General features: G+C 38.3%; 1 protein-coding gene across 6 annotated transcripts in view; it reads right to left on the bottom strand.

Annotated features, from left to right (window-relative positions):
* The window catches only part of ARMC2 (armadillo repeat containing 2), a 157,919-nt gene that overhangs the window by 27,125 nt on the left and 113,692 nt on the right, over positions 1-17,102 (bottom strand). For 5 of the 6 annotated variants that reach the window (XM_021090838.1, XM_021090844.1, XM_021090837.1 and 2 more), the window contains one exon: positions 12,768-13,174. The exons of the other annotated variant lie outside the window; for it this stretch is intronic. In XM_021090838.1, the coding sequence (XP_020946497.1) occupies positions 13,017-13,174 (158 nt within the window). In that variant the 3' untranslated portion in view covers positions 12,768-13,016. Of the gene's footprint in view, positions 1-12,767; positions 13,175-17,102 lie in introns of those variants that run through there. 6 annotated transcript variants of the gene reach the window in all.

Genomic DNA, 17,102 nt, shown 5'->3' with positions numbered 1-17,102 from the left:
CTCTGAATTACCTGACAATTTTAAACAACTGCCTTAAAATGAAGAAAAGTGAGGAGTGCCTAAGAAGTGGGGAGGGGGCAGAGCTATAAGGAATGGAGTATTTGTATGTAAATCAAGTTGTTATTAGCTTTAAAGAGATTGTTATTAAATTAACATTTTTTAAACATAATCCCCATGATAACCATAAAGAAAATCTCTCTAGAGTTTACACGAAAGGAGGAGATCAAAGCATATCAATACAAAAAGGAAAAAAAAAAAGTCAAACACAAAAGAGGAAGAGGGGAAATGAAGGATAAAAACTACAAAACTTTTAGGAAAGAATGAAAAATTGCAATAGTAATTACATCAAATGTAAATGGATTTAAATTCCTAATCAAAAGACAGATTGACTAAATGGATAAAATTTAGAAAGAGGATCCAACTATATGCTATCTATAAGAGACACATACAGGCTGAAAGTGAAAGGGTGCAAAAAGGTACTCCATGCAAATGGTAACCAAAAGAGAGCACGGATGGCTATACTAATATGAGACAGAAGGGTCAATTCATTAGGGAGCTATGACAACTGTATAGTCACCAAATAATAGAGCTCTTAAATATATGAAGCAAGTGTTAACAGAACTAGAAGAGAGAAATAAGTAGCAACACAATAACAGTAGGAGATTCAACACCCATTTTCAAAAGTGAATAGAACCAAGAGAAGATAAATAAAGAAACAGAGAACTGAAACAAAACTATAGACTAGTTGGATCTATCAGATACAAAACACTTCAACAGTAGAATACACATTCCTCTCAAGTGCACAGGGAACATTCTTGAGGATTGACCACATGTTAAGCCACAAAACAAGACTTAAAATTTAAAAGCCTGAAATCATACAAAGTATCTTTTCCAACAATAATGGAATGAAACTAGAAATCAATAGCGGAAAGAAAAACTGGAAAGCACACATGTACATAGAAACTAAACTGCACATTCTGAAACAACCAGTAGAAAGAAATCACAAATGGAATTAGAAAATATCCTGAGACAAGAGAAAAACACAACACATGGAGTTCCCGTCGTGGCTCAGTGGTTAACGAATCCGACTAGGAACCATGAGGTTGCAGGTTCCATCCCTGCGCTTACTCAGTGGGTTAAGGATCCAGCGTTGCCATGAGCTGGGGTGTAGGTTGCAGACGTGGCTCGGATCCTGCGTTGCTGTGGCTCTGGCGTAGGCTGGTGGCTACAGCTCCGATTGGACCCCTAGCCTGGGAACCTCCATATGCTACAGGAGCAGCCCAAGAAATGGCAAAAAGACAAAAAAAAAAAACACCAAAACTTATGGATCCAGTGGTAAGAGGGAAGTTTAGACCTATAAAAACTTACATTAAAAAAAAAGATCTTAAATCAACAATCTAACTTCATACTTCAAGGAACTAAGCAAAGAACAATCCAAACTCAGGGCTACCAGAAGGAAGAAAACTAAGATTAGAGCACAGATAAATAAAACAGACAATAGAAAACAATAGAAACAAATCAACACAACTAAGAGTTGTTTGAAATGAGCAAAACTGACAAAACTTAAACTAAATTAAGAATAAAAAGAAGAATGAAACATGTAAAATAAAAAATGGGACATTAATGACCAATGTAACAAAAAAGGATAGAAAATATTATGGATAGCTGAATACCAACAAACTGGATAACTTAGAAATACACAACCTACCAAGACAGAATCATGAAGAAATAGAAAATGTGAATAGACATAACAAGAAAGGAGACTGAATCAGTATTCAAAAAAATCTTAACAAAGCCCAGGACCAAATGGTTTCACTGGAGAATTATACGAAACATTCAGAGAAGAATCAACACCAAACTTATCAGACAAAATAGACTTAAAAATAGACTATTACAAATGACAAAAGAATGACAATACATAATAATCATGGAATCAACTAGATAAAGACATAAGAACTGAAAATATATGTGCACCCAACATAAGACCACCTCAAAATATAAGGCAAATGCTAACCACCATGAAAAGAAGTCGACAGTAATATAATAATGGTCGGTGACTTTAATACCCTACTTACAGCAATGGACAGATCATCCAGACAGAAAATCAAGTTCCAATGATGCATTAGACCAGATGGACTTAACAGATATTTATAGAACATTCCACCTGAAAGCAGCAGAATAAACATTCTTCTCAAGCACACATGGAACATTCTCTAGGACGGATCACATTCCGGGCCACAAATCAAGCCTCGGTAAATTTAAGGAAATTGAAATCATATCAAACATCTTTTCTAAATACAAAGCTATAAGACTAGAAATCAAAGACAAGGGAAAAAACTGCAAAAAGCACAACCACATGAAGACTAAACAATATGCTACTAAACAACCAATAGATTACTGAAGAAATCAAAGAGGAAATTAAAAAATACATAGAGAAAAATGACAAGGAAGATCCAAAATCTGTGGAATGCAGCAAAAGCAGTTCTAAGAGGGAAATTTAGAGTAATACAAGCCTACCTCAGGAAATGGGAAGAATCTCAAACAACCTAACCTTACACCTAAAGCAACTAGAGAAAGAAGGACAAAAAAACCCCAAAGTGAGTCAAAGGAAAGAAATCATAAAGATCAGAGCAGAAATAAATGAAATAGAAATGAAGAAAACAACAGAAAATATCAATGAAACAACAAGCTGGTTCCTAGAAACTGTCAACAAAATTGATAAACCCTTAGCCAGAGGGAAGGGAGAGGGCTCAAATCATTAAAATTAGAAATGAAAAAGAAGTTACAGTGGACATCACAGAAATACAAAGGATCATAAGAGATTACTACAAGCAACTGTATAACAATAAAATGAAAAAACCTTGGACAAATTCTTTGAAAGGTACAACCTCCCAAGACTGAAGCAGGAAAAAATAGAAAAGATGAACATACCAGTCACAAGTACTGAAAGTGAAACCATGATTGAAAAACTTCCAACAAATAAAACTCCAGGACCAGATGGCTTCACAGGTGAATTCTATCAAATATTTAGAGAAGACTGAACATCTATCCTTCTGAAACACTTCCAAAAACTGCAAAGGAACACTCCCAAACTCATTCTGTGAGGTCACCATCACCCCAATACCAAAACCAGACAAAGATACCAGAAAAAATTACAGGCCAATATCACTGATAAATATAGATGCAAAAATCCTCAAAAAATACTAGCAAACTGAATCCAACAATACATTAAAAGGATTGTACATCATGCCCAAATCAATCAATGTGATACACCACATAAGCAAACGACTCAGTGGGTTAAGGATCACGCATTGCCATGAGCTGTGGTATAAATCACAGATGCAGCTCAGATTCCACGTTGCTGTTGCTGTGGCATTGGCAGCTACAGCTCTGATTTGGCCCCTAGCCTGAGAACCTCCATATGCCATAGGTGCAGCCCTAAAAAGACAGAAGACCCCCCAAAAAAATTACTGATGGTATTTTTCATAGAACTGGAACAAAAAAAAATTTTAATTTGTACAGAAACACTAAGACCCCAAATAGCCAAAGCAATCCTTAGAAAGAAAAATGGAGCTGGAATAATCAAGTTCACTGACTTTAGACTCTACTACAAAGCTAAAGTCATCAAAACAGTGTGGTATTGGCACATTAAAAAAACAGAAATGTAGATCAATGGAACAAGATAGAAAGCCCTAGAAATAAACCCAAGCACCTATGGTCAACTAAACCAAAACAAAGGAGGCAAGAATATATACTTGGGAAAAGAAAGCCTCTTCAATAATTGGTTCTGGGAAAAATGGACAGCTACATGTAAAAGAATGAAATTAGAATACTTAACACTTTTGGGAGAAGGATCAAGATGGCAGAGGAGTAATACATGGTGTTCACCTTCTCCCACAAACACATAAAAAAAAAAACAAAAACCCATCTACATGTAGAACGATTTGCACAGAACATCTACTGAATGCTGGCAGAAGACCTTAAAGGTCCAAAAAGGGCTAGAAACCCTCCACATAACTGGATAGAACAAAAAGGGGAAAAAAAACAAAAACAAAAAACACAGAGAGAAAAGGAATCAGGATGGAACTAGCACTCCTGAGAGGGAGCTGTGAAAGAGGAAAGGAACCCACACCATGGGAAGCCACCTACCTGAAGGGGAGATCAGCCAAGACAGAGAGACCATGAAGTTGTGGAGAAAAGCCCAGCAGCTAGACTGAGGAGAGTAAAACGGAGTGAGAGCTGCACAGACCATCTGCACCACTGCCCCAGACACCACAGCCTGAAATGCTTGGGCAGAGGTTACACACTGAGACTCAGGCTCTGGAGGTCAGTTCCTGGGAGAGGACTAGTGTTGGCTGTGTGGAGACAACCCAAGGGGCTAGGGAGTGGTGCCCCACAGGATGGGGAGCTGAGTGCCACAGCCAAATGAACCTGGGAGGAGGTCTGAGTCCTCAGGAGAAGCAAGGCACCATTGCTGGGGAGGGCAAGAAGAGGAGGGGAGACTGTCATATGAATATCTTTCCCTGCATATGCATGGACTCTCAGAGGGTGGGGCACCTCTGGTGCAGGCTATGGGTGATGTGTGCCACTTGCACCAGCTGTGGGTGACAGGGCACCTTCTTGTGAGGGCTAAGGGCAGCAGGAGGCTGTGTGTGACATGGAGCCTCCTATGTGGTATACAGGGCAAACCACACCAGTTATCTCAGACACCAGAGGTGGGTGTGGCCCACCACCACTAGGGGTTTGTGAACAGGCACCACCAATAGCCCAAGGCACCTCAGAGGTCAGCAAAGAAGAGGACACTGCAACTGAGCACCACTTGTTGTTGCTGCACTCCACAGGGAACACACCCGCCCTGTTGCTGCCACTGCCAGACACACTGGGCACCACCTATACCTGCCTGATTACTGTCACTTCCCAGTGCCCTGCAACTAGGAGCAGCCTGTGCCACCTTCCCATGGGTCCTTGCCACTGTCAAGGGCCCAGCAACCAGGCATTAACTACTAGTCCTGCCCATTGCCTCCATCTCCCTGGAAGCATGCACAGCACCCTAAAAATAAAAAGCTCTCACAAAATACCCAGGAGTGCTCATGCAAATAAATAGCCCTCCAAGACTGCCAGTAGCTGTTTTCCCTAAACTCACAGAATAAGGAAAATATAAGCAAAATGAAGAAGCTCAGGAACCATTCCCAGTTTAAACAACAGGGGAATTCACCTGAAAAAGCAAACAATGAAACAGACTTCTGCATTCTAATGACAATGAGTTCAAAAAGGAGATAGTGAAAATACTAAAGGAATTAAGAGTGAATATGAAGGAATTAAGACTGGATATGAACAGTAATGCAGGTTACTTTAGAAAGGAAATAGAAACTATAAGGAAGAGCCAAGAAAAATTATAAAATTCATTTGCAGAGACACAAGCTGAGTTAAAAGCACTGAAGAGCAGAATGAATAATGCAGAGGAATGAAATTAGTGACTTGGAAAACAGAATAATGGAAATTACCCAATCAGGACAGCAGACAGAAAACCAAATGAAAAAACATGAAAGCAATTATCAGAGATCTATAGGATGATATAAAGTGGGCCAATCTATGCATAATAAGGATTCCAGAAGGAGAAGAAAAAGAAAAGGGGGATTGAAAGTATATTTGAAGAAATTATGGCTGAAAACTTCCTAAATCTAAAGCAAATGATGTCAAAATACAGGAAGCACAGAGGGCCCCAAACAAGTTGAACCCAAACAGGCCCACACTAAGACATTATTATAATAAAAATGGCAAAAGTTAAAGAGAAGATTCTAAAGGCAGCAAGAGAAAAACAAAGTATTACTTATAAGGGAACCCCATAAGGCTATCAGCTGATTCTCTACAAAAACACTACAGGCCAGAAGAGAGTGGCAAGATATATTCAAAGTTCTAAAAGGGAGAATTTGTAACCTAGAATACTCTACCCAGAAGAATATCATTTAAAATAAAAGGAGAAATAAAGATTTTCTCCAACAAACAAAAATTAAAGGCGTACAGCAATAATAAAAGAAATACTGAAAGGGTTCCTCTAAATATATTTTAAAAAGCTAAGAAGAAATAGGATGGAGGAGGAGTTCCCATCGTGGCACAGTGGTTAACGAATCCCACTAGGAACCATAAGGTTGTGGGTTCGATCCCTGGCCTTGCTCAGTGGGCTAAGGATCCGGTGTTGCCGTGAGCTGTGGTGTAGGTTGCAGACATGGCTGGGATCCCGTGTTGCTCTGGCTCTGGTGTAGGCCAGTGGCTACAGCTCCAATTCGACCCCTAGCCTGGGAACCTCCTCATGCCATGGTAGCGGGCCTAGAAAAGGCAAAGAAACAAAAAAGAAAAAGAAAAAAAAAAAGTAATAGGATGGAGGAAATCACAATTGGAAAACAATCACTCAAATAAGCCAGTATACAGATCTAAAGGCCGGGGGAGGGGGGGGGAACCTATTGTAAAAGTGATGATAAACACAAGAAACAACAAAAGAACAAACATGAAAATGTTAAAAAAGGACTTCAAAATCATAAAATATGGGGAAGGAAAGTAAGAAAAATCTAGACTCTTTTTTAGAATGTGTTTGAGCCTATATGACTATCAGGCTAAAGCAAGCAGATATCGGAAGGGGTTAACATACTTGAAAAACATGGCAACCACAAATCAAAACCAAACAGTACATTCACAAAAACTGAAAAGAGGAGGACACAAGCATAAAATAAAAGGAAATCATCAAATCCAAAAAAAAAAAAAAAAGGAACAAAGGAGAAACATAAAATCAACTGGAAAATAAGGTTTAAAATAGCAATAAATACATATTTATCAATAATTACCCTAAATGTCAATGGAATGAATACTCGAATCAAAAGACACAGAATGGCAGACTGGATAAAAAAGTAAGAGCCTACAATATGCTGCCTGCAAGAGAATCACCTTAGGGCAAAGGACACATATAAATTGAAAGTGAGAGGATGGAAAAAGATATTTCATGTGAATGGAAAAGACAGAAAAGCAGGAGTTGCAATATTCATATCAGACAAGGCCATAAAGAAAGACAAAGAAGGACACTAATGTAATGATAAAAGGATCCATTCAAGAAGAAGATATTAGGAGTTCCCTGAGGTGGTGCAGCAGAAATGAATCCAACTAGTATCCATGAGGATGAACATTTGATCCCTGACCTCACTCAGTGGGTTAAGTATCCAGAGTTGCTGTGAGCTGTGGTGCAGGTTGGATCCTATGTTACTGTGTCTGTGGCACAGGCCATCAGCTGCAGCTCTGATCAACCCCTAGCCTAGAAATTTCCATATGCCATTGGTGCAGCCCTAAAAAGAAAAGGATATTATACTCGTCAATATACACGCCCCTAATATAGGAGCACCCAGATACATGAAACAAATACTAATAGACATAAAAGGAGAAATTTATGGAATATAATAATAGCAGGAGACTTTAACACCCCAATCACATCAATGGACAGATCCTCTAGACAGAAAATCAATAAGGCAACAGAGATCCTAAATGGCACAATAGAAAGTTAGACTTAATTGACATTATTAGGACATTACATCCAAAAAAATCAGAACATACATTCTTTTCAAGTGTACATGGAACATTCTCAAGGACTGACCACATACTGGGGCACAAGACTAACCTCAACAAATTTAAGAGTACAGAAATTATTTCAAATATTTTCTCTGTCCACAATGGTATGAAACTAGAAATCAACCACAGGAAAAGAAATGAGAAAAAAATGACTTAAAAAAAAAGCAAAGAAAAAAACTGACTATATGTAGATTGAACAACATGCTACTAAAAAACCAGTGGTTCAATGAGGAAATCAAAAGGGAAATTAAAAAATACCTCAAGACAAATGATAATGAAAACAATCATTCAAAAATCTATGGGATGCCGCAATACAGGCCTTCCTCATAAAAGAAGAAAAATCTCAAATTGACAACTTAACCCACAGCTGAAAGAATTAGAAGAAGAACAAACAGAACCTAAAGTCACCAGAAGGAAGGAAATCATAAAGATCAGAGAGGGTAGAGATTCAAAAAACAATAGAAAAAAAAATCAATAAAACCATGAGCTGGTTCTTTGAAAGGGTAAACAAAATTGACAAACCTCTGGCCAGACTGACCAAGAGGAGAAAAATAACTCAAATAAGCAAAATTAGAAATGAAAAAGGAGAAATTTCAATGGATACTGCAGAAATACAAAAAAACCATAAGAGAGTACTATGAACAATTATATGCCAACAAATCTGACAACCTAGAAGAAACGGACAACTTTCTATAGACTTGCACCCTGCCAAAACTGAATCAAGAAGAAATAGATCAACTGAACAGACTGATCACTAGAAATGAAATTGAGTATGTAATAAAAGCACTCCCCACAAACAAAAGTCCAGAACCAGATGGCTTTATAGGTGAATTCTACCAAACATACAAAGAACTTATACACATCCTTCTTAAATGTTTCCAAAAGGTTGAAGAAGGAACACTCCTAGAGATATTCGATGAAGCCACCATCACCCTAATATCAAAACCAAAGATACTACCAAAAAAAAGAAAATGATAGGCCAATATCTTTGATGAATATAGGTGCAAAAATTCTCAAAAAAATTTTAGCCAACTGAATCCAACAATATATAAAAAAGATCATAAACCATGACCAAGTGGGATTCATCCCAAGTTCACAAGGATGGCTCAACATATGCAAATCAATGTCATACACCACATTAACAAAAGAAAAGTCAAAAACCACATGATCATCTCGATGCAGAAAAACCATTTGACAAAATCCAACTTTTATTCATGATAAAAACTCTTACCAAAGTGGGTATAGAAGGAACATATACCTTAACATAATAAAAGCCACTTATGGCAAACCCACAGCCAATATAATACTCAATGGAGAAAAGCTGAAAGCCTTCCCACTAAAATCTGGAACAAGACAATGATGCCCACACTCACTACTTTTATTCAACATAGTATTGGAAGTCCTAGACACAGCAATCCAACAAGCAATACTCCAATAGAAAATAAAAATATAAAAAGTTTTAAAAGACAATATATGAAAAGCCCGTGGCTAAGAGCTTACTCTCTGAAAGGCTAAAGCTTTTCCTCTAAAATCAGGAACAAGACAAGGATGCCTATTCTTACCACTCATAGTAACAGAAATTCTAGCCAGAGAAATTAGGCAAAAGAAATGCAAAATTATCTGTTTGCAAATGACATGATATTGAATGTAGAAAATCTTAAAGATTCCACACCAAAAAAGGAATGAAGAAAGGAAAGAAGGAAGGAAGGAAAGAAGGGGGAGAAGGAGGGAAGGAGGGAGGGAGGAAGAAAAAGCCTACTGGAAATAAAATTCAACAAAGTTGCAAGATATGAAATCAACATACACTCTCATTCCCTCAGTTGCATTTTTATACACTAGCAATAAACAATCTAAGAAGGCAACTAAGGCAATAATTCCATTTATAATAGCATAAATAAAAATAATACTTAGAAGTAAATTTAATCAAAGGAGTTGAAAGACTTGACACTGAAAACTACAAAACATAACAAAATTAAAGACACAAATATATGGAAAAACATCCTTTGTTCATGGATTGGAAGACTTCATATTGTTAAAATGTCAATACTATCTAAAGCAATCTACAAGTTCAATGAAATCTCTAAACCATGCCATTTTTTTGCAGAAATAGAAAACTCTATCCAAAAATTCACATGGAGTCTCAAACAACCCCAAATAGCCAAAACAAGCTTGAAAAAGAACAAAGTTAGATGTCTCACATATCCTGATTTCAAAATATTTTCCAAAGCTAGAGTAGTCAAAACAGTATGGTACTTACATAAAGTACCATATAGAGTTTTATATAGACCAATAAAATCAAACAAAACACCCAGAAACCCTCATGTTCATGGTCAAATGATCTTTAACAAGGGTGTCAGGACCATTCTATGAGGAAGGGACTATCTTTTCAAAAAGGAGTGCTGGGAAAACTGGATATCCCTACATGCAAATGAATGAAGTTAGACCTTTATCTTGCAACCACATACAAAAATTAACTAAAATGGATTAAAGGCCTAAATAGAAGAACTAAAACTATAAACTTCCTAGAAGAAAACACAAGGGCAAAGCTTCAGAACACTGGATTTGGCAGTGACTTATTGGACACGACACCAAAAGCAAAGGCAAAAGAAAAAACGGACAAATAGAACTATATCAAACTTGAAAATTTATGTACATCAAAGGGTACAATCACCAGTAAAAAGGCAACCTACGGAACGGGAGAAAAATCATGTATCCTATAAAGGCTCAATATCCAGAATATATAAATATAGGTAACTCCTTTAAATCAACAACCACCAGCACAAAAAAAGAGAGAGAGAAAGAAAGAATGAAGGAAGGAAGGAAGGAGAAAGAAAGAAAGAAAGGAAGGAAGGAAGGGAAGGAAAGGAAAGGAAAGGAAGAAGGAAAGGAAGGAAAGAAAGAAAGAAAGGAGGGAGGAAGGAAAGAGGGAGAGAAGGAGGGAGGGAGGGAGCCAGCCAAGTATCCTGATTTAAAAATTGGCAAAGGACTTGAATAGACATTTTGCCAAGGAGGATATATAAATGGCTAACAAACATATGAAAAGACCCCTCGTCATCACTAATTATTAGAGAATTGCAAATCAAAATCACAACAAGGTATCATTTCATAGTATTGACATTAAAAACACACAACAGAAAATAACAACTGCTGGGGAAGATGTAAAGAAATGGGAACACTTGTGCACTGTTGATGATGTGAAATGGTGCACTCTCTGTGGAAAACAGCATAGAAATTCCTCAAGAAATTAAAAATAGAACTGCTATATGATCCAGTAATTCCATTTCTAGGTATACATTCAAAGGAATTGAAAGCAGGATCTCGGAGAGCTACTTACACACCCATGTTCATAGTAGCATTATTCACAATAACCATGAGGTAGAAGAAACCCAAGTCCTTTGATAGATGAACTGAATAAACAAAATATGGTATAAACACACAAGGAGTATTATTCAGCCTTAAAAAGGCAAGAAATCCCATCACATGCTACATGGATGAACTTTGAGGACATTGTGCTAAGTGAAATAAACCAGTCACAAAAAGACAAATACTGTATGAGGTATTTAGACAAGTCAAAACAAGTTCATGGAAATACAGCAGAATGGTGGTTGCTAGCAGCTGGGGAGAGGAGGAAACAGGGCTGTTTAATAGAGAGCTCCAGTTTTGCAAGATGGAAAAGTTCCAGGGAACCATTGCAGAACAATTTGAATAGAGTCAACACCACTGAACTGTACATTTAAAAATAGTTAAGACAGTAAATTTTATGTGTTTTTCACTGCAATTTTTTTTTTTTAAAGGCAGGTAGATGGTTCCAGATGGTCCAGCTTGCACATGTGTCTGAGGAGGAGGGGTTTAATGGGGTGGGGTATAATGGCATTCCTCATGAGTTTATATTAGCTATAAATACTGAGGGGGATGTTTTGGGGGAAAGAATTTTTTATTTTTCATTAGAAGTAGAATATGTAGCCTGCTATGGATGAAATAAAGATTTAGATCTTTAAAAACTTTTGAAGATTAGCCCCGCAGTCTTTTAAAAATGATTTCATCTGTTGGAGCGCATCTGTGAGCATATACTTATGCATGACAGATGATCATAAGGTTAGGGGTGCTAGAGGATTTTGCTGAGCCCCAACTAGGGATGTGCCCCAAACCAGAGGATCCCTTGGAAAGTCTATTTGTTTCTGGATTATTTAGGGTTTTTGTCCTACAAGGCTTTTAAGAGCCCATCTGGTCCAGGTTGCCTGCCTTTTTCCCATTACTCTTGGTATTTTGTTAGGATGAGAGATGAGCTATAACAGCTTTTCTGTTATTAATGGCTAATTGCTCACCTTACAGAGTAGTAAATCTACTTTTATTTCTAAATCTTCTATGCCTAATATGAGATAACAAGAGTAATCTCAGTTTCTTTGCTTTTGACCATTTATTCAAGGGTCAAACTTATCCTACAAAATGTGGCAAACCAATAAAACTAATTACTAGCATAATTTATTGAGTACCTACTACACATCAGTCACTGTACTGGACAGTTTGCCCACTTAATGTTTTTTGTTTGTTTGTTTTCCCAAACTACACTGTAATAAAATAGCTAGTATTCCCATTATATACCTGAAGTTTAAAAAAAATTAAGTTACTTGCCCCAGGTCCAGCAGGGAAGAGCTAGGATGCAAAATGAGAGCCATCATAACTCTAAAGCCTACACTCTTTCTGGCATATGAGCTCACCTCCCTAGTCACAGAGAGTTATTATGAGGACTATCTGGTCTACTCATTTTATTGCAAACGAAAGTAGAGGTGAAATACTCCCTTTTCCATCTATTTAACTTATTTGATAAAAAATAGATGCCCCCCCCAAAAAATAGATGGCCCACCGCAGTCTTCTCTAAATTTTTCCACTTAACCCCTTCTCTTAATGTGAGAACCAAAAAATATGGGTACCTAACCAGAAAATTCATATTAGATGCCCTAAGAATTAGTGCAGACACTTGTGAAGGAATGTATTCCTAGTAGTTTGACCATCATTCTTTCTACACACAAAAATCTTAAGTCTTCATTGCGTAGTTCATTTACCGAACTGACAAGCACTTGAGTTCTAGACTTGTTGAGTCAGGATTTTAAGGCTAAAACTACATTATTTAATAGAGAATAAGAAGAAAAAGTCAATTACTTAGAAAACCACGTATATATTTTCATCTTACATTTCTTATAGTGGAAAGTACACGTATTTTCATTTTTCCATAATACCTAACAAGAAATGCTTATTTCTTTTAAAACACTATGACTACTCACTAACGTCAGTACCTGAAAAACTTTCAATATTTGTTAATACTGAAAGAAATGTTCATGTTTGTTACCACTTCTTAAGAATGAAGGAGACCTGACTTCCTGTTTCTGTTGTTAATCTGCATCATGTTAGAAAGAAGGAATGGGCAGGGGCTCCAGGAAGGTGTGATGACTCTGAATTCGGTTTAGGAGCTGCTGTGCCACTGGCTTGAATTCTGTTTCCCAATGGAGTTTGTGATAGTGTTTTAGGTCTTGATCAAAACTCCCGTCCAGGGCTAATTCTTCATCTGTATCAGAAAAATTAAAATTACAGCAATTATTTGGAAATGCAATCCTACTGAATAAAGTTTAATTTTTGATGGTATGAGTTAAACTCATCCTGGGTCATCTCTAATTCCAACAAGGCTTTTTTATGAGAGTGGTTCTTTAATTCTCTTCTGACCTTGACCATATAGATATACTTTTTTTTTTTTTTTTTTTTTTTTGGTCTTTTTAGGGCTTGGCATATGGAAGTTCCCAGGCTAGGGGTTGAATCAGAGCTGTAGCCACTGGCTTATGCCACAGCCACAGCCACATAGGATCCGAGCCACGTCTGTGACCTACAGCACAGCTCACGGCAACGCCAGATCCTAAATCCACTGAGTGAGGCCAGGAATCGAACCAGTGTCCTCATGGATGCTAGTTGAGTTCATTAACCACTGAGCCACGACAGAATCCCTGTTCTTAACAAAAATTTTTAAATAAGTATATGTGAGTCTCTTAATTTAAAAAAAGATGATAATCTTAAAAAAAATTCTAGATTGAATTGAGCTCTTATTTCAATTTATCCCTAGTATTTACATGTAAGCCTACATACAAAAGTCGGATCCCAATTTCTCAGAATAAACAAAGTGTTAATAGATTATCTGCACATTGGAAAAAATTACATCAGTGGTCCACAGATATAAAAGGAGTCCGAAATCATTTGGGAAGGTCACACAGTTGAATCTGACACTGCCAATCTGACTGGAAATCAATTCTGCTCATCTGAAAGCAGCCTGGACATACTTCTTTGAAAAGACAACCCCCCACCCCTACGCTCCCACTGATAAAAGTGTCAAAGTGAGAGACTGAGAATCCCAAGGAGTATCAGAGTCCCAAGTGAGGCTGTGGACAATGCAGAAAAGCACTTGTAAAAAAATTCAAAGTTACAACCTTAATTTCCTTTTTTTTTCTTTTTGGCTGCACCTGTAGCATGTATCAAACCTGCACCACAGCAGTGACCCAAGCCACAGCAGTGACAATGCTGGCTCCGTAACTGCTACGCAACCAGAGAATTCCTTAATTTACTTATTAATCCAAAGGCACTCTGAATTCTGTGACTATCATAGGTATTTCCAACCTAAGTAGGAAGACAAATGGCCATGGAGGTTTCTGCAGCAACCTGCCACTGCATTTTTCTTTGTTTACATTGGACTCCACGTGAAGGACTTCAGGAAAATGAACGGGCCTGCCAGTCCCAAGATGGGTTCTGCCACTTCCTAGGTCTGTGGCTGAGGCAGACTTTGTGGTAACCACTAAAGTGACCACAAATATTGCTACTTACACAATCTGCAAACTTTTTTCCTAAGGCCAATTAGAGTCCTATCATAAAATGCTTCATGTGTGTTTACATCAAGTTTTCTACCCTGAATATTTTCATACACTCTGTGTACTTTGGCACTCTTAGTGTTAGTGTCACCACCCAGAAGAAGATAAGTCTGGAATCCCAGTTTGTACCTTCCTTCCCCTCCTCTCCTCCAGCCAAGTGGACAGCTATGCAGCTCTGAGATAAGTTCTGGGCAGACGCAAACACTTCAGCAAGCCTCTCCATGGAGACCCCTGAAAGCAAATCTGGCTCTCCCCACCCATTTGATAACCAGGCTTTGAGAGGAGGAGAAAGAATAAAGAGGGTGTTCCACGCCTTCATAGTCTGTCTTGGGCTCCTGCTAAACAAGAGGAGTCTGTGAGACTCTGAGTGCTTTTGGATTTCTAGATCTTCTTTCAGCTCATTCCTCTATATTTTCTGAGCACTGCCCTTTGGTTAAAAATGAATTCTTTTAAAAGAATGTATGTGTATATGTGTGTGTGTATATATATATATATATATATATATATATATATATATATATGACTAGGTCACTTTGCTGTACAGCAGAAAATGACAACATTGGAAATCAACTATAATAAAAATTTAAAAAAAAAAGAATTCTCTTGTTTCAAGCAGCTTGGGGCTGAGGGCCGCCCAGGCACCCTACACTCCCTTCTTCTGTCCAGGGCTTTGGTTGAACTTGGTGGTTTTAGCAAATGTCTATTTTGGTGTTTTTTGAGTTTTTTGGGGGGTGTTTTTTTGTTTTGTTTTTTTCATTTTTGGCTGCCCCACAGCATATGGAGTTCCGAGGTCAAGGATCAGATCTGAGCCACAGTCACAACCTAAGCTGCAGCTATGGCAACACCAGATCCCCAACCCACTGGGCTGGGCCAGGGAGCGAACCTGCCACCCAGCACTCCCAAAACACTGCTGATCCTGTTGCACCACAGTGGGAACTCCTTCAGTTTTTAATCTAACATCAAGACTTAACTTTTCTTCAGGCTCAACATATAATTAGTTAATCTATGCTCAGATCCTATCAATTGTAAATTGGGTTAGACAAGATAATGAAAGTGGCCAAATACCTACAGGTAGGAGAAAAGCAGTCTCAAGTTTCAAAGCAAATATAGCAAATGCACAAAATCGGTCAGAGTATTAAATTTTGGAACTTAAAAAAAACAAAATCAAAAAAACGGAGTTCCTGTCGTGGTGCAGCGGAACCAAATCCAACTAGGAGCTATGCGGTTGCGGGTTCAATCCCTAGCCTCGCTCAGTGGGTTAAGGAGCTGGTGTTGCCATGAGCTGTTGTGTAGGTTGCAGACTTGGCTCGGATCCCGAGTTACTGTGGCTCTGGCGCAGGCTGGCAGCAACAGCTCCAATTGGACCCCTAGCCTGGGAACCTCCATATGCCGTGGATGTGGCCCTAAAAAGCAAAATAAATAAATAAATAAATAAATTGTGGAACTTGTACTGCAAAGAATGGCAGAGGATAATCCAAGAGAAAGCTAGACCTATGATTTTCAAACTTTTTTACTGTCACCTAAGGAAAACATATAACATGATGAGTACACACACACTCTTACATATTTACATATAAATAACAAACATTTCACAATAGAATGCTTATTTTTACATGTTACATATTGATATTTTCTTTCTTTGCTATTCATTTTTTTAAAGATGCTGGCCACAGCATCTTTAAAAAAAAAAAACTGATTTAGATAACCAGTCATTCTCAAGCTTTCTTTGTGCACAACACACTTCCAAATATGAAAATATTAGATAAGGTATAGAAGGATTAAAGACTTGGAGTTCCTGTTGTGGCTCAGTGGAAATGAGCCCATCTAATATCCATGAGGATGCAGGTTCACTCCCTGGCTCTGCTCAGTGGGTTAAAGGAGCCAGTGCTGCCTTGAGCTGTGGTGTAGGTCACAGATGTGGCTCAGATCTGGTGTTGCTGTGGCCGCGATACAGGCTGGCAGCTGCACTTCCAATTCAACCCCTAGCCTGGGAACTTCCATATGCAGCACGAGTGCCCCCCATCTTCCCCCCCCCAAAAAAAAGGAAAAATTAAAGACTCAAATTTGTCAGTGACCATTACAACACAATCTCTATTTGATCCTGCAGCATCTGTAAAAGCTTCCCCTACTCACTGCACCATTGCCTAGCTTGCTGTTCAGCACCAGGTAGCTCCTGAGGATTTGATTACTGTTGTGACTATGATACAGCACAGTCCTTACGTGTTCCAGAAGCACCTGATGGCTCTTTGCCACGGGCTTAAACACTGGGCCCCACTCTACCCCTTGTCACATAACCCAGGTGTGAAGCTGCACTTACCTAAGGTGAACACAAAACAACTTAGTGTCTTTTATGTTTACAGTAATCAACTGCACACCCTAATCACCAGTTGCCAGCAACCCCGAGAGAAGCTCATGGTCGACTAGTGTGCCAGGGCACAACCAACACTTAGGAATGTCAAGTTAAACAGATTGCTAATGAGCTTCTAAGCGGTGGCTGCAGTACATCAGTAAGTTTTAAACAACATTCTTTTAAAGCCACTTTCCAAAAAGACCGTCAACATCCCAACATCCCAACCACACTGAGGA

The sequence above is a fragment of the Sus scrofa genome, chromosome 1 (assembly GCF_000003025.6).
Source record: "Sus scrofa isolate TJ Tabasco breed Duroc chromosome 1, Sscrofa11.1, whole genome shotgun sequence".
Taxonomy (NCBI): domain Eukaryota; kingdom Metazoa; phylum Chordata; class Mammalia; order Artiodactyla; family Suidae; genus Sus; species Sus scrofa.
This window is presented reverse-complemented; position numbering and strand designations above follow the sequence as displayed.